Source organism: Myodes glareolus, chromosome 1, assembly GCF_982192425.1.
Source record: "Myodes glareolus chromosome 1, mMyoGla1.1, whole genome shotgun sequence".
NCBI classification, from domain to species: domain Eukaryota; kingdom Metazoa; phylum Chordata; class Mammalia; order Rodentia; family Cricetidae; genus Myodes; species Myodes glareolus.
In genome coordinates this window covers 76,979,399-76,999,727 of record NC_142026.1, presented here as the reverse complement: position 1 = coordinate 76,999,727, position 20,329 = coordinate 76,979,399, and the positions used below count along the sequence as shown (strand labels likewise).

At 39.7% G+C, this 20,329-nt stretch overlaps 2 protein-coding genes and 1 long non-coding RNA gene across 5 annotated transcripts in view; 1 reads left to right on the top strand and 2 right to left on the bottom strand.

Moving 5' to 3' along the window:
- Window positions 1–20,329, bottom strand: part of LOC146895912 (uncharacterized) — a 37,061-nt gene that overhangs the window by 4,274 nt on the left and 12,458 nt on the right. The gene's annotated exons all lie outside the window — the stretch shown is intronic.
- Window positions 4,231–5,520, bottom strand: LOC125411827 (MICOS complex subunit MIC19). Its single transcript, XM_048452227.3, is given in 7 exon segments — window positions 4,231–4,564; window positions 4,567–4,613; window positions 4,615–4,648; window positions 4,651–4,978; window positions 4,980–5,041; window positions 5,044–5,070; window positions 5,073–5,520. Coding segments are annotated over 7 exon segments (789 nt in total). The 5' UTR covers window positions 5,146–5,520; the 3' UTR covers window positions 4,231–4,346.
- On the top strand, window positions 5,597–19,756 carry LOC125411820 (uncharacterized). 3 transcript variants are annotated; one of them, XM_048452203.3, is made up of 5 exons: window positions 5,597–5,952; window positions 8,130–8,220; window positions 12,686–12,774; window positions 15,859–15,985; window positions 17,585–19,756. In XM_048452203.3, the coding sequence occupies exons 1-5, from the start codon at window positions 5,926–5,928 to the stop codon at window positions 19,597–19,599; spliced, it is 2,349 nt and encodes a 782-aa protein (XP_048308160.3). In that variant the 5' UTR covers window positions 5,597–5,925; the 3' UTR covers window positions 19,600–19,756. The 3 variants fall into 3 exon arrangements, with proteins under 3 accessions (XP_048308160.3, XP_048308162.3, XP_048308164.3); XM_048452205.3 differs by lacking the exons at window positions 8,130–8,220; window positions 12,686–12,774; XM_048452207.3 differs by lacking the exons at window positions 5,597–5,952; window positions 8,130–8,220; window positions 12,686–12,774 and having other exon boundaries at window positions 15,862–15,981.

Sequence of the window (20,329 nt, the reverse complement as noted above, 5' to 3'; positions counted from 1 at the left end):
AAAAGTATATGAAAAATTAAACACAGGCGATTTCAGTATTCACTGGAACTCCCAATAGTATCCTATGTTTTTGTTTTATTATTTTTACTCACATCTTCCTCCTCTTTACTTATTTTTGATTCCCATACCCCTACCCTGGCAAGAGGTATTTTTGTTGAGGCTGTTACCTGACAGTCTTCAATCCAATGAAAGAAATGCTTGCTTCCACCAAGGTATGCTTGACACTACTGCATTGTTAGGGCTATTGTGCCAAGATGACAGCTGATCTGCTTCATAGGCATCATAGCTGCCTAGGACTGTTGGTTTTCTCCTTCTTTTGGAAGCTTGCATGGTGCTTCTGGTACCATGAAAGCTATTCCTTGGAGCAATATACATTATTTTGAGACAATGTCTTTGTGTACCTCCATCTGTTCTAGACTCACTATGTAGAGCTGGCTGGCCTTGAACTCAGAGTTCCCCTTGTCCATGCTTCCCCAGTACTGGGTTAAAAGGATTGCTCAACTCTACATAAATTTTTGTTATTATTTTTTGTTATTTACTGTGTACCTTTTGCTGACATGGAACTCACCCTGAAGATCAGATGCATCTTGAATGCACAGAGATCTGCCTGCCTCTGTCTCATGAATATTGGGATTAAACATGTTTGCCACTCCTACTCATCCTCTGATCATGTCTTGACAATTACCCAAGATAACTGCACAGCCTACAAGTGTTCAACTGGATCGCTTGTTTACTCACTTTAAAGACTTCTGTTACATTAAATTGGAAATTTTAATTGAAATAGATAAATATGACATGCTCAGTGAATATAATACACCAAAGTTAAACAGCATGAAACAGAACATCAGTAGGAATGTGACTGAAACAGATATAAAGTACCACCCTTAAAAGAACCCCATGATCAAACTGACAGAATTCTATCAGAACTTCAGAGAAAAAACAACAGCAAAGCTGCTACTTCAAATACTAATTGACACAAAAGAGGAAGATTTCTTGACTTTTAGTATTACCTGACATTATATCAAATAATAGCTGAGCAAAGTAGCACACACCTTTAAACTCAGCATCTCAGAGGCAGAGTTAGGTGGATCTCAGTGACTTCAAGACCAACTTAGTCTACAGAGTGAGTAATAGACAAGCCTAGGCTGTTACACAGAGAAACTGTCTTGAAAAATGAACCAACAAACAAACAAACAAAAAAAACACCAGATAATGATGGTTTATTATCCATCATTGAAAAATGAAACTACAGACTGATAAATTCATTTTAAAATTTTCTGAGCTCGGGATGGTGGTACATGCCTTTAATGCCAGCACTCCTGAGGAAGAGGCTGACTGCTCTCGGGAACTTCAAGGCCATCCTGATATACTCTCAAAGGGGAGTTACAGGACTGCCAGGGTTACACAGAGAAACTCTTGTCATAAAAAACAAGAAAAAAATCTATTAGCCACTCAGCGGTGGCAATGACATCTTGAATTTTGCATGCAAATGGATGGAAATAGAAAACACTTTACTGAGTGAGATAACCCAGACTCAAAAAGATGAATATGGTATGTACTCACTTATTAGTGAATTCTAGCCATAAACAAAGGACATTGAGCCTATAGTTTGTGATCCTAGAGAAGATAAATAATAAGGTAAACCCAAAGAAAAACATATATTTATCCTCCTGGAACTTGGAAGGAGACAAGATCATGGGGCAAAAGTTGGGAGCATGGGGGTGGGAGTGGGGTGGGGATAAGGGGAGAAGAGGAGAGAGAAGGGAGAAGGGAAAGATTGGGGAGAGCTTGAGGGAGTGGGATGGTTGAGATGGAGGAAGGGTGGATATGGGAGCATGGAAGAAGATATCTTAATTAAGGGAGTCATTTTAGGGTTGGCAAGAGACTTGGCTCTAGAGGGGTTCCCAGGTGTCCAACGGGATGTCCCCAGCTTGTTCCTTGGGCAGCAGAGGAGAGGGTGCCTGAACTGGCCTTGTCCCATAGTCACGCTGATGAATATCTTGGTATCACGATAGAACCTTCATCCAGTGATGGATCAAGACAGAGACAGAGACTCACATTGGAGCACTAGACTGAGCTCCGAAGGTTCAGGTGAAGAGCAGAAGGAGGGAGAACATGAGCAAGGAAGTCAGGACCCTGAGGGGTGCATCCACCCACTGAGACGGTGGGATTGATCTAATGGGAGCTCACCAAGGCCAGCTGGACTGGGACTGAACTAGCATGTGATCAGACCGGACTCCCTGAATGTGGCTGACAATGGGGGCTGACTGAGAAGTCAATGATAACGGCACTGGGATTTGATTCTACTGCATGCTCTGGCTTTTTGGGATCCTAGTCTGTTTGGATACACACCTTCCTAGACCTGGATGGAGTGGGGAGGGCCTTGAACTTCCCACAGGGCAGTGTACCCTGCCTTCTCTTAGGACTGGATAGGGAAGGGGAGGGGGTAGAGTGGGAAGGAAATGGGAGGAGAAGAGGAGGTGGAAATTTTTAATAAATAAAAAAATAAAATTAAAAAGTCTATTAGCCATTTCACATCCACAGACATATATATGTATATGCACACAGTCTGTGTGTATGTGTATATTGTGTGTCTGTGTGCACCTCAGATACTGCCCACTCTCACCTCCTTCCTTTCTGCTCTCCTGATCCCCAATTTCAAAACATCTCTCTCGTGTTTCATCTCCATTTATTTTCCTTTGTGATCCCTTGATATTAACCAGAGACATCCGTGAGACTGTGGGTTGTTTTTCTTTTTTGTTTGTTTGTTTGTTTTAACCCATCTGTTGGAATCTGTTGGATTCAGCAGAGGACTACAACCAAAGACAATGATTCTTCTCCTACAATCCATTCATAGACAAAATTTGAGGCGTAGAATGGACCCTGTTGCGGGGCGCCATCCTGTCCAGCAGGAATGAACCCCACCAAAAACGAGAATTCCTTCTCTGGTCACATCTTTATTTGGAGCATTCCCTTGAGGAAAATTGGGGGAAGGGAAGATAGAGCAGGGACGAGAGAAAGCTTAGAGAGAGAGCGTTGGGCCCCGAGGCAGCTGCTTTTAAACGGCGGAGCAGCCTGAACGCTGTCCCGATTGGTCAATGCCACTCTGCTGGTCTGAGCATGTGCAGGCAAGGGTGCAGGCAGGGGTGCTCAGCCCCACGTGGCTACCTCCAAACTGCAGGACCACCTGTGCCTCCAGGTGGCTCCCAACACCCTGTGAACCTTTTCCTTTCCTAGACTGATTGTGGTCTAGTGTGAGATCAATGCAGGTAAGTACAGTTGCTGTTGGGTTTTGGTTATAACAGCTGTATGGAGTCTAGAGAATGGCATGTCTTAGCCCTCCCTCCTTCCCTTCTTATTCCCTTTCCTCCTCTCTCCCTCAGTTTTCCCAGGGCCACAGATTTTCATAGGGCTGGTACCAAATACCTTCCTTATTTTCTGTATATGGGACAGTAAGAATCTCTGCATTCACCACTGCAGTTATATAAAATTTTATATTTTATCTAAAAAGCTTTTTTTTAACATGGGTCACAGAAGCCTATCTTGTTTCTGAGTAAAATAACAAGATCATCATCTAGTGGTAGTGAGAGCAGTTCAGCGTAGGATGAGCTCATCTCTGGGCTGTTAGCAGTGGGTGACCACTGACTTCTTGGGACACTTATTTATTTTCAAAATCCAAGTTCCTGTAGTATCTCTCCACAAGGCAAAATTGCAGTATTTGGTTTTGGCTTGTCATATTTGTGTTGGTGAAGGGACACTTACATCTGAATTTAGCCTGTTATCATTCAGTGTATGTAACTCAGGAGGCTGGTACTCAAGTCGAAGTTAGGGTGTCTGTCTTTTTCTTTTTTTTTAAATAGATTTAATATTGATAGTGATTGAAGTTGTCAGTATTCACTACAGAAGTTGTATAAGCCAAGGTTCGCTTTATATTGATAAAAACGCCTTATTTCACTTGCAATCATAAACATTATTCCTCCTTTTTGTCTTTCTCACAAGATCACAATAAGTTACAATGATGTAGCTCTTATATAATGAGTGAAGGGCACACACAGTCCCCACAGCCAGGTGAGTCTACACTGTTGCTGCAGCCCAGTGTGTACTTGCTGTGTCTCCATGTAAAATAAATAGTTAACGTCCCCCCTCCCAGCTTTCTCAGAGTAGAGGTCACTAAATGGTGGAGCCTGGAGTGAAAAGAACATTTTAGGAGTTGGAAACAGTACAAAAAGGTGCAGTGGACTGCCTTTCTTTTATTCATCTGTGGGTTTCATTAGCACTTAACAGTGTTCTTTGATGACTGATCCTTGATCTAGACATTGGCTTTTTAAACTGTTGATCAAAACACGTTATGATTCTGTGGAGTCTATTTTCCAATGCCTGTCTGTCTTTAGTGACCTTCTCTTTAATTGGGCAATTTTCTTACTAGAAAAAGAAAAAATGTTCCACCTCTGGAATAAACATTGAAAAAGCGTTGCATGTTCTTGGGGATAACTTTGTCCTCCATCCTCCAGCAAGCTCTGTTTGGCATGATTGACACAGTGCATGTTCTGGCTGGCCAGAGCAGCTGCTGGGTGTTCTGGCGGTAACACTGGAGGATTTTGGTCTGCAGATCTGCAGACTGGATGATATTCATACCGCTTGAACTTGGCTCCTCCTCTTCAGCAGCTTTCTGATACTCCTCGGTGGTGACTTTGTAGAACTCTGAGCTCCTCTCCTCCAGTCTGGCCAGCTGTTCTTTGTAGAATGCGTCCTGCTTCCGTATCACTCGGTCTTTCTCTTCCAGCTGCCAAGCCTCCTCGCTGGATATCCTTTCCCGAAAGATGGCTCTGGTCAGCTGCTCCTTGGCTGCGGCCCTCTCTCGTTCTAGGTCCCTGGCTTGCTTAAGGCGTCTCTGGTTTTCTGATTCCTTCTTAGCTTGCTCCAATGCCAGCTCCTCGGCTACTTTTTTTTTTTTTTTTTTTTTTTTTTTTTTTTTTTTTTTCAGGAACTGAAGCACCATAGACACTGGAATACCGCTGAGACTTAGAGTCAGACGGAGAGGACGGTCGATCACATTTTCTGAAAGCCGATGCCCTTCACCACGGTGATGTTCTCATTCTCATCTGCCTCGAAGGTGACCCGGCGGGTGCTGGCGGTCCCGCCCATGGCTCCTGCTTCTGTCCCCGCAGAGTCCGCACGTGGACCCACGAGCACGTCAAGACCCACGCGCACACATGCGCGTGAGACCCTGGGAACGCTTCTCTAGCCCTGCAGGAGCAAAGCCATGACCCCAAGAAGCAAGAAGCAGGCTACCTGTCTTTTATCTGAAGGGTTCAGAACTCATTGTGGGATCAGATACCGGGTGCTCCTAGATCCAGTTCTGACATGCATGCTGACAGCATGCATGTGAGGAGGTTGTGCAGAGCGGGTCTGAGAGCTGGAGCTGGGTGAAAGGCAGCCTGAGACGGAGTAGGAGGGACGACTCTGTAGGATTGAGACTCTCAACCAGAAGAGTGGTTGGGAGGGTGTTGCGGGTAGGCACAGTGTAGGGGGAAAAGGGTTGGAGAAGTGGGAGGAGTTAGAGTAGTGACGTAAACGGAAGCTGGGAAACCCGGAGAGAGAGAGTTTAGAGAAGTGGGCTGGAGAGGTAAAGTCAGAAGTGCCCAGTGTCTACTTCCTGTCGTTGCACCAAGATCTGCACAGTGAGGAACCGCGTGGTGCAGACCTCGAAGTGGAGGACACGGCGGGGTGTCACGGGGATGCGAAAACTCCCTGGAGCCGCAGTCGCCGCTGGGCGGCCTGGAAAAGTCAGCAGTGAGCAGCTCAGTGAGGGGAATCGTAGCCCGGCGGCCGTCAGAGGAGCTGCGGGCTGCGACCCTGGAGGGAAGTGACCAGAGCTGTTTCTCCGCTACTCATAAGGAAACTGGCTCTGAAATTCTGCTGTGGATGTCTTCCCTTGTCGATAAATTTCAGGTAATATGACCTCGACCAACCCTGATATTTTTTTCATTGATCTTCTGTTTGCTAAAATAGTCTCATAAAAATGACCTACTAAGGTATTTGAATTTATGTGTTGATGCTTGCAAACTCGGTTCTCTTTGCTGTGGTGGGCAGGACAAAGCTCTTCAAATTTACATTCATCCACGCCCACTTTCGTGTTACATTCAAGGGAATAGCACATAGACCTAAGGATTTTTGCATTCCCAGAGATCTTTTATATATTAGTCATGAAATGAACGCTTGCAAATTTAACTGAATCCGAAAGTATATTTTTTTTGCAAGCTCCATAGGTATAGTTGTAAACATTAACGTTAAAAGTAAACTTTTATCCGTCATTAAATTTTCATATGACGTGTAAGTACTATGTGATGTAAATAGAGCATTTTGAAGTGTCATTGACAGGCTTGCTGACAAACACCTTTTATCCCACCACTGGGGAGACAGAGGCAGGTGGATCTCAGTGAATTTGAGACCACCCTGGACTACCTAATAAGTTCCAGGATAGCCAGAGCTTCATAGTGAGATCCCGTTGTTTTTTTGTTTTTTCTCAAAAAGAGAAACAAAAGAAAAGGAAAAAGAGTGTTTTTTTTGTGTTGAATTCTTAATGTACAAGCTAGAGCCTGGAAAAGCACAGTACGCTTTATGCTATTGGGTCACTGTATTTTCACTTAGAAGGGGCATTATAAGCCACAAGATAGTGGTGGCACACACTTTTAATCCAAGCACTTGGGAGGCAGATGCAGGTGGATCTGGGAGTTCCTTGCCAGCCTGGCCTACAGAGTAAGTTTAAGGACAGCCGGATCTACAGAGAAACCCTGACTCAGGTGGGAAAAAAATAAAAAGAAATGAAAAGATATTGTAAGATAATAATAGGCAGCATCTTTTAAATAATTACAATAACTCATCTACATCAGAAAAAAAATGCCTAGAGTAGTCTTTTCTCTCCTTGGTCAAAGAAAAGCACTCTGTCCATGGACACATGGCCAAATTGTAACTTTTTGATTCTTGTGTTTACTATGTTTGAGTCCTGAATTCTTTGTGTTGTTCTTTCTGAATTAGTTAGCCTTGCACATGAGAAATAAATTCTTCATAACTCATCTGCTTTGCTAACGATGTTAGAATACTGAAATACTTGTAGACCAGGCTGGACTGGAACTTACAGAGTTCCAACCACCTCTGTTTTCCCAGTTCTAAGATTAAAGGTGTGCACCCATACAACCATTCAAACTGTTGTATTTTATTTTGTGGTCTGTTGACAGTCTGCGATGTGACTGTGGAATTCTCCCAGAAGAAGGGACAATGCCTGGACTCTGCTCAGAGGGCTTTGTATAGAGACTGGATGTTGCAGATTTGCAGCAGTCTGGTTTCTGTGCATGAGAATAGTTTGCTTGCAGTCTCCCTTGCTCCTCCTTAGGCTTTTGGTAAATTACTCTGCAAGTGTGTGTCCCTTTGAAAGGTGTAAGGCTTTTATCATATTCGGTCTATGATACATTCAGAATATCAGTAGTGTATGGTATTTTCATACCAATCATTTAGTTCCATTTCTTCCCCTGAGATTTGACTGAGCTGTGATTGGAAGTGGCATTCAAGTTAAGATAAGTGAAAATGCTTTCTCAAAATTTTCAGTATTCTAACATTGCATGACAATTTGAAAATCACTTGTATAATCCTGTATTTAGTTTTCCCTTTACCTGCTGAGTACAACACTTTGTTAGAAAAGCACAGAGACTGGTTGTTGCAGGGTTGCAGTGGTCTGGTTTCTATGGGCGAGACTGCATTGTTTGCAGACTCCCTTGCTCCTCCTCAGGGTGGCTTGACAAATTACCCTGCAAGTGTGTGACCCTTTGAGAGATCTAAGGCTTCTATCAAATTGGGTCTATGATAAATTCAGAACATCACTAGTATATAGCATTCTTGTCCCAATAATTCAGTTCTGTTTCTGCACCTGAGTTTTGACTGAGCTGTTATTGGGAGTGGCATTCAAGTTACACTAACTGAAAGCGCTTTCTAAATATTTTCAGCATTCTGACATTGATAACAATTGGGGAACCACTGGTATAATCCTGTATTTAGTTTTCTCTTCATCTACTGAGCACAGTGCTGTTTTAGAAACCCAGGTGTTTCCTGAGGAATCTCTTTCTCATATGCAGGGTCAACTGATCACCCAGACCTGCTCACCTTTGGGGCAGAACAAAGAGGCCTGGAAGATGGAGAGGGTGGAGACAGTAGCTAAGGATGCAGGTATGGTGGAGATATTGGAGAAGGAGTGGCAAGGGGTTCAAGTGAATGTGGTAGAGATATGATTTCATGGTATCCTATTGTAGTTTTGAAAACAGGTTCTACAGAAGATTGATACTAGAAGGCAGATAACGTTTTATTTGACTGTGCATTGTGAGTGATGCTGTTCTTATTCATTCTTATTCATATATCACTTATCATTTCATCATACTAAATTAATTGGTTTTAATTTCTATGATTTTAGTATATTATAAGGTGATCAAATTAATATGTCTAGTTTTATTTATTGTTTTCAGAGCTTTTGATATTCTAGCACATTCTCTACCTTTTATTTTTTTTTTAAGATTTATTTATTTATTATGTATACAACATTCTGTCTGTGTGTATGTCTGCAGGCCAGAAGAGGGCACCAGACCTCATTACAGGTGGCTGTGAGCCACCATGTGGTTGCCGGGAATTGAACTCAGGACCTTTGGAAGAGCAGGCAATGCTCTTAACCACTGAGCCATCTCTCCAGCCCCCATTCTCTACCTTTTAGTGTTAATGTCACCGCTTCTGAAAATAATACCAGCACTCAGCACTCCAACCCTGAGAATGAGCGTGCAGCACATAAACCCTTTTTATCTGAGTAACAGCCAAATCTGCCACGCAGAGCTCTGTGCAGCCTGGAAACATCTCTGTGTATGGCGTCAGGAATCTGCCATGCTCTCCTGCCTGTGCAAGCCTAGTATACCTGATCCCACTGCCTGCCCAACCAGGGAGTACCGAGCCACGGGCATGGTCTCAGCCACTTTCCTCCCAACCCCGAGTGGACACAAACACCCTGGCCCACAAATGTCATTCAAATGCTCCATAGCCAGAGTTCGCGCTGGCGGCATGGCCCAAGAAGCTGTACTTCAAAACCACGAAGCTTCCTCGCCCCTAGTTCAAGGCTGAACTAGGAAATCATTTCCCAAAGAAGCCATGCCTCTGTCTGCCTCTATCAAACAGAGCCCATCCAAGAAAATGCCACTACCAAACCATTGTGTCTAGGATTTCTTTTTACGCTTTCTCAGGTTTTACATGGATTTAATCCACCACATTGGTGCGCCAATTGTTGGAGGTAGCTGCTCATTAGTTTTGGTCTCCCAGCTAGCTTAGTCCCAAAATAATCACACAGAAATTGTATTGATTAAAACACTGGTTGGCCCATTAGCTCTAGCTTCTTATTGGCTAACTCTTACATCTTAATTTAACCCATAACACTTACATCTTAATTTAACCCATTTCTATTAATCTGTATATCACCACGAGGTTGTGGCCTACCAGCAAAGTTTCAGCATATCTGTCTATGGCGGCAACCCCATGGCATCTCTCTCCTCCACCTTCCTTCTAACAACATTTCATTTAGTTTTACCTGCCTAGCTCTGTTCCCCTATAGCTCTGCTATAGACCCAAAGCAGTTCCTTTATTCATTAACCAATAAAAGCAACACATAGACAGAAGGACCTCTCACACCAAAGACTAGATAGTCGTAATTACTTTTGACATGACCAAACTATTTCTAATCCAAGACTTAGACTCCTTAGGCTAGAATAATTATTGAAACATTTAGCATATGTTTCTTGCTTGATATTGTTTATGCTGGTTGTAATTTTAATTTTTATACTTGATATTTGTTCTTATTGTATATAGTTTTATATTAGGCTTAGAACGCTCTTATTTAGACAAAATGTTGCGCTGTTGTGGGAACTCCTTAAGCCAATGGGCTTTAAGATACCAACCCAGTTGGGCATGGTCTCTTATACTATAAATGCAGCCTTAAAGCTTGGGTACCCTCTCTCCTGACTGTTGAATTCGGTTCCTGTTCCTCGTTCACGCAAAGGACTGTGATCAGTGAGTCTACCCCTAAGTAAATAACTCATTATTATACTTAATTCTGAGTTAGTATGGGATTTCTTTTTAGCATTCCTCTACAGTAAAGGGTCTCTAAGAGAGCAACAAGTACTCTGAAGCATTGAGCCATCTCTCTGGCCCCTTACTAAGTTTAATTATGTAATTAGGCGTAATAGAAATCATTAAAAAATTTTATCTAGGTCATCCAAAAACATGACTTTACATGCACCTTATTATTTCTTAATAATCTTTTCCTCCATTCATACATGTTTGTTTGAATTCCTAAACATAAAAATTCAACTTACTCAGGCTGTATGTTTTCAGGTATGAACATTTGTTATTGGATAATCATATGGTGTACTCTTCTCTAGGGAGGATTATTTCTCTGGCTCTCAGAATTCCTTAATATTTGACTAGGGTTGAGGCCTAGTGAGCTTTCTCGTTCCATGTTAGCATGACTCTTCGTGTTGTCTTTGTTCAACTCATGTTTAGGTAGCCATTTGTAAGATTTGAAGCATGTAGCTTCTCTGACATTTCTAGGAGACACAATGTCAAAGCAAATACCCTGCTCTTCTGTCTCTTGAAATGTTTCCATCTGACTTTCTCTGTGATCTCTGAGCCTAAGGTGAAGGAGTTGTGTTGTTTATGTGTAAGAAGGGACTGAGCATCGCAACTCTGCATTTTGACTGATTGTGGTTTTCTGTAATAATATCCATGTGTTCCAAAAAGAACTTTGCTTGATGAATATGAGCTACATTTATTTGTGGGAATAAGGAAAATATTTAGAATGCAGTTAGGGATTCTGCTGATTTAATGAAGTAGTGATTGTAGGTTCTTCTCCAAGATCCCTAATTTCACTAACCCTAGGGAACTGGCTAATTTTCCAGTACTAGGTTCCAGTACCAGGCATGGTTTCCCTCTTGTTGAAAAGGTCTTAACTCCAATTAGAAACTGCTGATTAGCATTACGGTATGTGTGTCACTCTTGCACCCTTAGAGTTATGTATGGTGCAGTGCAGATCATTCTTTGGTTCAAAGGAGTCATGAAGGCGTAGGACTGTTGTTTGGCTCCCTACCTTGGAAGCTTTCATGTTTTCTTCTGGTACCATGAAATGAATCCCCAGAAAGACACTTTTAAGTTCTGATCTATCTCAAGTCCTCTGGCTTCTGTGTCTGAAGTACATGGCTGCTTTAATAATTGAGACTCACCTTCTACCTCTGAGAGGCAATCATGGGGAACAGCCATGGCCTATAATGTTTAGGGAGTCTGTTGGACAGCTGTGACCAACAGCTTCAGAGCAGGATTCTCTTGCCTTGTGTGGGTGGTTTTCTTAGAAAACCTGCGGCTCTTGTGGGGGAAATTATCACACCAGATGGGAAATTTTCATTTACACTATAAATATATGTGCATTCATAGACTTATGTATGTGTATTGTAGGCATTTTTTCCATAGATGGATTATATTCAAGGAATAGATGGATGGATTTCTTATGACTGTTTAGACATCTTTACCCTCCATTTTCAGTGTTTATATCTGTCCCTTCTCCGTAATTAAATCCCTTCCAGTTTTTCCAGTTTTTCCTTCAGATCACTTGTTCTGTATTATTTCCTTCTCTATCACTCCCCCACACCCCACAGTGCTCCCTTTTTACTTTTCTGGTTCCTGCAGCCACTCCAGGTTGTGGACTCAAATCTGAAGGTTTGGAGCTAGGAACTTCCTATGAGAGAGAACATGTCTGTCTCTCTGGGTCTGGGTTACTTCACTCAATATTATCTTTCCTATGTCCATCCATTTAACTACAAACTTAATAAATTAAATTTTCTTTATGGATGAATAATATTTCATTGTATATATGAATCACATTTTCATTATCCATTTTTCAGTTGAAGGATGTTTAGGTTGTTTACCTTTTGTAGCTATTGTGAGTAGAGCAGTAATAAATATGGCTGAATAGGTATATGTAAAATAGGATGCTGCGACCCTTGAGTTCCTTGAGTATGTGAAGGAATGGAACAGCTAGGTCATATGCTATATTCTTTTAACTTGAGGATTTAATTTTTCTAATTGAGTATTCTTGTTGTTGATTCTGAGAGTGGCTAGATATTTTGTTGATGGGTTTTTATTCCCTAAGCTTTTGTTTTTGATATTGTTGCTGGTTGGATTATTCCTCTTCCTTCTCTGAGAATTAGTGCTTTTCTGTCTTGCCCATGGGTGATTACTTCTCAGTTTTCCTGTATTTATCTATTCTTCACATAAAACTTATTATTTCTCTTGGTCTCATAGATAATTCCTCTGATTTTCCTGTATATATTTTGCCTTTGATGTGTTGTCTGCTGTCCTCCTTCATTGAAATGAATTGTTTTAGTTCCTAAATATCTTGAACTGCACATACATCTCCATCAAATTTTAATATAGAAATTTTCTAGATGAGGCAACATGGTTGACAGTGATTTTTTTTTCCCTCCAGGCTTCAAATGTCATTCTATGTTCTTCTGGCTTTGGGTATTCTGTTGCTTGTGTCTTTTCATGAGGCTTGAAATTGTTCTTTAAGCTTTCAATATTAACTTTTGCCTTTTGACTCCTTATATGAAAGGGCAGCAAGCCATCTATTCATTGCTCTTGAAAGAGAAACTCAAAGAAGAGAAACAGAAAGGAATGGCTGATTCTCCAGTAAACTCCCAGGTCAGTGGTCATGTCCACTCTTTTTCTAGAAATGTTATATGTTCAGACATTCCAAGCCTTTAATTTTCTGCTTTTGGTAATTTTTTAAAATTTATATGAAAAATGTTCAAACAATAAAACAACAAAATCACACACTGAAATTAACCAAACCTAAAGACCATAAAACTCTATGAACTTTTATGCAATTAGAGTAGTCATTAGGAATAGAAGCTCTGCAGTCTCACAAAGGATTTTATATTTTTTACTATCAAATATATTTTTGAACATGTCTACTACAAAAAAAAGAAAAAATATATAACAAAATCAGAACTAGAAAATCATTTAGCTTTATATCCTTTTTCATAAATGGTTCATTACCTGCATGCAGTCCTACTTAACCCTGGTTTTTAAACATTTCTTGTTCTCTTTTCTCCATATTCTGCTGTACCCACTTGTACATTGTTTCCTATATGCACATGTTGTTGGTAGATTCAACATATGAGAGAAAATGTGGTTTCTTCTGTCTGTTACTGTGTGACCTCACTTGATACTGAATGTTTTCAGTCCTTCCACTTTCATGCAAACTTGTATTACATATTTCTCTTCAGCTTTATAATATTCCATTTTATGTATACCATTTTCATCATCAATTCCTTTGTTGATAGATAATTAGGTCATTCTGATAATTTTCTATGGTTAATAATGTAGCAATGAACATGGGGTATAAATATCTCTATATTGGGGAGTGGAGTTTCAGTTGTGTTCCCAGGAACGACATTGCTGGGTCAATGTCTAGTTCTATCTTCAATATTTTCAGTATTCGCTAGACTGATTATAACTATATTATAACTATAACTGAATATAATGGCTATATTAATTTACACACCCCCTCACTACCAACAGTTAATGTTGGTTCTTTCCACATCTTCTTGAACATTTGGTGTCAGGTTAGTTGATGACAGCCATTCTCAGCCTGGGGTAAGGCAGTAGTTCAAAGTAGTGTTAGTTTGGGCTTCCATAATGATGTTTTAGGGATTCTGAAGACTTAAAATATTTATTGGCCATTTGTGTTTCTGTCTTTACAAAATGTCTGTTCACTTTGTTTGCCCATTTGTTGACTGGCAGTTTTATTTCATTGGTATTTAATTTATGTAATTCTCAGTAAATCCTAGGTATGAGCCCCTATCAAAATGTTGCTGGTACAGACTCATTCCCATTCAATACCGCAATTCTAAGAACACATTGAGGTTTACAAAATTTAGACACAATAGCTCAAATTTCTTTTGAACCAATCTTCTGTGCTGTATTTTATTTTCAAAACACTGAAAATTGACTATAGTTTTCACAGAATTTAGTATATTCATTGTCTTACAGGGAATCTGTGTCACTTCTGAATGCATCTTCACTTACTCCACTTACATGTACATGCTTAGTGCAAGTAAAACACTATTTCATGTGTTTTTAGACTTACCTCAATTTTTTATAACTCTTGGGAGTGAAAGAGTCTCCAGAACTTTTGAAATTATTATATGTCTAAGTTGCTTTACGTCTTTTTTTTTTTTTGTAAAATTTTAGATTATATCCAGTGTGACTGATGTAGATTTTCCTGTCTGCTTGCTGGTGGATCAAATATTCTTATAAAAGTAATCATATAGACTTGATCTCATATGTTGGTGTTCAAATTGATAGGATACAGTACTGTTACACTCACTTTGGAGAAACCAAAATTCTTTGCCTATAAAGCCAATCATGAAATTCTGCCTTCATATCTACTGTCGGAGACCAGCCACAACAAAAATACAGGGACTAGGAATACAAGTATAGAGCATGAGGACTCAAAAATAATAAAACACAAAGCATAGAATAGTGTGGGGCGAGAGTTCCAGTGAATACTGAAATCTCCTGCATTTAGTTTCCAATTATTTAAAATACCCCGTCCCCAAGAAGTAGGTGCAAGATCAAAAAAATAATAATAATAACTTCATTAACATGATAAAAGGAAACAAATAGACCAGTTGAAGGTCATGGGCTACATTCATAGTTAAACATTCTGTTGCTAGAACAAAACAGGTCTGCTCACACCCTAGACCAAAACATTCTGTAGGCAAACCAATTCCTGGGTAGAATTCAGTGTATCTCCTTAAGGGAATTGGAACCTTAGTTGAGCCCTTAGACTTTTGTTTGAAGTAGAAGCATATCTCTTCTCTATTCCTGAAATACAAGGTCTGGCTGTTAGCCACACTTGTCAATAATCTTGAGAGAGCAAAACTCTTTGATCTAAGTCTAGGTGGGACCTTTGTTTGTGATAGAAACACAATAACCTTGAAGGAATAGAGGTAAGCTCCAACTGTCTGACTTTTGGTCAAGGTGGAAATAGGCTTACATTTTTGGGCTTCCACAATCTACTCCTATCTCCATAATGGAATGGCATTGGACTTAGACATTAAAGATACAAACCGAGCATGTAAGAATAGACTCCTGTAAGATCCAAGAATGCACAGAATTGATTCAGTGTCAGTATTTTAGCATGATCTACAGATACAGCATTTGTTTCTTGTTTTGTTTTTTGGGATTTGGGGAGAGGGTTTTTGTTTGTTTGGTTGGTTTTTGGTTTTTGAAGACAGAGTCTCTCTGTTTAGCTTTGGAGTGTGTCCTAGAACTCACTCTGTAGATTAGGCTGGCCTCAAACTCACAGAGATCTGTCTGCTTCTGCCTCCCAAGGATGAGATTAAAGCTGTGCACCACAACCGCCTGGCTTCAGATACAGTATTTAAAACACAGCACCTCAATATAAATCTTCCTTCTGGGACATGTATACTGTGATCCTTTGATATAAACACAGCGTCCTTAACAGATAGATAATCATGTCCAGACCTTAAATGTCTGTTCTTTTGTGTATATGCTTGTGAGAGTTTTGTGTCATCCTGTTTTCACAGAGTTAGAAAACCCATTATACAATGTGACCATATTAGAAATCTTGTTTTCTCTTTTTTTTTCTCTTTAACTGTCTTTGCTTATGTACATCCCTAATCTCCTTAAGTCTCCTTATGTTCAGAAAAGCTCTCCGCCAGGATCACATGATCAAACTGTACTTTTTTGTTTCAGGGTCTGTTGACTTTCAGGGATGTGACTGTGGACTTCCTTCAGGAAGAGTGGGAATGCCTGAACTCTGCTCAGAGGGCTTTGTACATTGATGTGATGTTGGAGAATTACAACAACCTGCTCTCAGTGGGTGAGATCATTGTGCTTCTAGAATTCCTATCCCATCATTTGTATGTACTGACTTCATAGGTTATAGACTCCATTAAGCTGCCATGGAAACACAGGAGACTATTGAAAGACTGCTAGGAGAAAATAACTTTTTCATGGAATTTACTTTTTTCTTTCCATTCTCCATGTTAGAGGTATCATGCACCCCTTATTTTGGTTCCACAATGCATTCAGAACTTAGTCTCATATAATATTTCCACTCATATCTTAAAGCTCTATGTCTGTCAAATCACATATTGTTTTAGTTCTGAGAAAAAATTCCAGATAAGCAAACTGACAATTCTCTCTAAATATGTTAAAGATTCTGACAGGAAATCACAATTGGAAATCATTCCCAGATTTGTCTACTTTGTGTTCTGTTCCTTCATGTACTGAGTAGATGTGTTAAACATTTGTATTCTTTCTAAAAATTCTAGCATGAGTCATAGGCTGCCTCACAGAACACGAGGATTATTGTATACAAGATAGGCGTGGTTTACCTGTCCAAAAGAAATGAGATTGCTCTGGAATATGGAGAGGAGATACAACAAGGATAGTCTAGTGAATGAGCAGGACAAGAGTGATGACTTCTCATGAAAGACAAAGCAAGAGCTGAGAATGCTTTGGCTATATTTGCTTCCAATTCCTGACCATTGATCTGAGTATACTGTCCTTGTCTCACCATGCATCCTGCCTGTTGTAACTGTTAGAAGGTGTTGTGCTTAATGTACCTGAATTATGCTGACAGTACTTGTACAAAATCTAATTTTATTTGACTGTGCTGACATCAGATTGGAATACAAACTAAGTCTAATGTGAGTTCATGAAGTAGAATTATTCTTTAATTGCCTTTCTTATATGCATATCTTCATATTACATCCTTCATTTTCTTGTCAGTAGAGAATACATAGGCACCCTTCTGGGAAATATTCTTAGTAGTCAGTGCACAGAGTAGAACTGAGAATAACCCTATGAGAAAAGTTAAGAGACACAGCAGTGTATGGAACTCAGATGATGGAGGATAGACATAGATCCATAAACTCTGATGTCTGCTGGAATACTGTTTTTGCATCCATTACAAAATTGTAGAATCTAATGCCTTGTTGTAGAAATAAATAAACCCTTTGATGCTTTTAAGTAAGACTTTAATCTTTAAAGGAATTGTGTCTTCTTAACCATCCTCCTCATTGCCTGTCACTTAGTAAGTACAAGCACTGTGAACCTGGGATTTGATTAAACTCTGCTTCTCCAATTTCTGAACAGTAATATTTCAACACAGAGACATGTGTTCTAAATATAATCAGCCATTGAGCTCCATCCCAATGCTAATTACTGATTTCTCAGTTACATGGTCTGTCTTGTGCCATTAGACATTTTTTATAATTATGAGATATCTATTATATCACAGACCCTTGAAAACTGTCAGTCTGTTTTTGTGAGAATACATAAAATTACAGTGAAAGAAAAAATATCTAAATAGTTTTTGGTTGACTTATCTTAAAAGAGAACTTAGAGACAGAGTCTTTTATCAAATGTTTGATTTTTGCACAAGCCCTATTAATATGACTTTACTCATTTTCAGAAAACTATTACATATGTGATCCTGACCATAAATATATGAAGACTGAAAAAGAGTCTTCTCAGTGTAATAAGCTTGACAACGTGCTTTATGACCCTTCCACATGTGCACTTTATAGAACAAGTGAAACTTCAGAAAACTCTAATAACTACAGATGCTGTAATCACGGGGATGCCTCTGTTGACTCATCAAACCCAGATAGACATGAAAGCATGCAGACTGGAGAAGAACCTTACAAATCTAAAGACTGTGAGAAATCTCTAAATTTGTGTTCCAACATTACTCAAGATCAGCAACTCTATACTGCAAAGAATAAACACAGGCAGGGAGAATATGATGACTATTTTGACTCTACGTACAGTCTTGTGCAACAAGCAGTCTACATTGGAGAGAAACCACACCAGTGTGGGAAATGCAAGAAATGTTTCAGTACTGCCTCAAGTCTCACTATACATCAGAGAATTCATAATGGAAATAAACCCTACAAATGCAACTTTTGTGGCAAATCCTATAACCAGTGTGCAAATCTTAGAATACATCAAAGACTTCATACTGGGGAGAAACCTTACAAGTGCAAAGAATGTGGAAAGTCATTTCGACAGTCTGCAGCTCTTAAAAGCCATCTGGAAATACATACTGGAGAGAAGCCTTATAAATGTAAGGAATGCAACAAATCCTTTGCCCACCATTCCAGTTTCAGGAGACACCAGAAAATCCATACTGGTGAGAAGCCTTACCAATGCAATGAGTGTGACAGAGCATTTACACACTATGGATCACTTAGATGGCATCAGAAAATTCATTCTTTAGAGACATTTTACAAATGCAAAGAATGTGGTAAGTCCTTTCTTGAATTATCACAGCTTAAAAGGCATCACAGAATCCATACTGGTGAAAGGCCTTACAAATGTGAGGTATGTGATAAATCCTTTACTGTGAACTCACATCTTAAAAGACATCAAAGAATTCATACTGGGGAGAAACCTTACAAATGTAGGGAATGTGACAAATCTTTTACTACATGCTCATATCTTAGAGAACATCAGAAAATTCACACTGGGGAGAAACCTTACAAATGTAGGGAATGTGACAAATCTTTTACTACATACTCATACTTTAGAACACATCAGAAAATTCATACTGGGGAAAAACATTACAAATGTGGAGAATATGACATGTCTGTAATTCAGGGTTCTGCTCATAGAGAACATTTGACAATTCATACTAGGGAGAAACCTTACAGATGTGGAGAATGTGACAAATCCTTCACCCAGCGTTCACATCTTAGCACACATCAGAGAGTTCATACTGGAGAGAGACCTTACAGTTGTAAGGAATGTGACAAATCGTTTACTCGGTATTCCTACCTCAGAGCACATCACAAAATTCATACTGGACAGAAACCTTACAAATGTAAGGAATGTGAGAAATCCTTTATGGACCACTCACAGCTTAGAAGACATCAGAGTGTTCACACTGGAGAGAAACCTTACAGTTGTAAGGAATGTGACAAATCCTTTACCCGTAGTTTAAACCTTAGAATACATCAGAGAATCCACACTGGAGAGAGACCTTACAGTTGCAAGGAATGTGAGAAATCTTTTACTACATGTTCATTTCTTAGAGAACATCAGAAATTTCATACTGGAGAGAAACCTTACAAATGCAAAGTCTGTGAGATATCCTTTAATCAGATAGTGCATCTTAGAACACATCAGAGAGTTCATACTGGAGAGAGACCTTACAAATGCAAAGACTGTGATATGTCCTTTAAACAGGTAGGGCATCTTAGAACACATCAGAGGATTCATACTGGAGAGAGACCTTACAGTTGTAAGGAATGTGACAAATCTTTTACTAGATGTTCCTACCTCAGAGCACATCAGAAAATTCATACTGGAGAGAAACTTCACAAATGCAAAGACTGTGACATGGCCTATATCTATGTTTCAAATCTTAGAAGACATCAGAGAGTTCACACTGGTGAGAAACATACTATTATAAATGATGTCACATAACATTGTTTTAAGTATTCTCTACTTATAAATCCCAACAGTATACATAACAGAAGCATAAAGAAACTTGCAAAGCCTTGAAAGATACTTTAAATGTTAGAAAATATCATGGAGTTTATATTAAAATAAAATTCTGTAGTAGGAGCTTTGTGAATTTTTATTTAATGTGTATGAGTCCTTTGTCTGCAACTCTTTCTGTGCACTACATGTTTGTCTGGTTCCTGTGAATGCCAAAAGAAGGCATAAGATTCCCTGAAACTAGATTTCTAGACAGTTGGAAACTATTGTATGTGTGTTGGGAATGAACTCTGGTTCTCTGGAAGAGCTACCAGTGCTCTTACCTACTAAGCCATGTCTCCAGCTCCTAGGAACGCTGTAATAAAATCATTTATCTTGGCAGGGCAGTGGTGGTAGCACATGCTTTTAATCCCAGTACTGCTGGGGCAGAGGCAGGTAGATACATGTGAGTTTGAAGCCATCCTGGTCTACACAGCTAGTTACAGGACAACCAAGTCTGTTACATAAAATCCCAGTCTCAAATGCAAATGCAAGGCAGCCTAAAAGCTGAATCCAGATGAATGGATCTAGAAAACATCATATTGAGTGAGGTTACCCAGACCCAGAAAGATAAATACAATATGTACTCACTCATAAGTGGCTGTTAGAAATAAAGCAAAGACAGTCTACTATTCACAACCCCAGAGAATCTAGACAACAAAGAGGACCCTAAGAG

Excerpts from the sequence above, each read along its gene's own strand:
- LOC125411820 (XM_048452203.3), top strand. The coding sequence starts at position 5,926 with ATGTCTTCCCTTGTCGATAAATTTCAG. Across the intron at positions 5,953-8,129 it reads CCCTTGTCGATAAATTTCAG|GGTCAACTGATCACCCAGAC; the intron begins GTAATATGACCT and ends TCTCATATGCAG. Across the intron at positions 8,221-12,685 it reads GACAGTAGCTAAGGATGCAG|GGCAGCAAGCCATCTATTCA; the intron begins GTATGGTGGAGA and ends CTTATATGAAAG.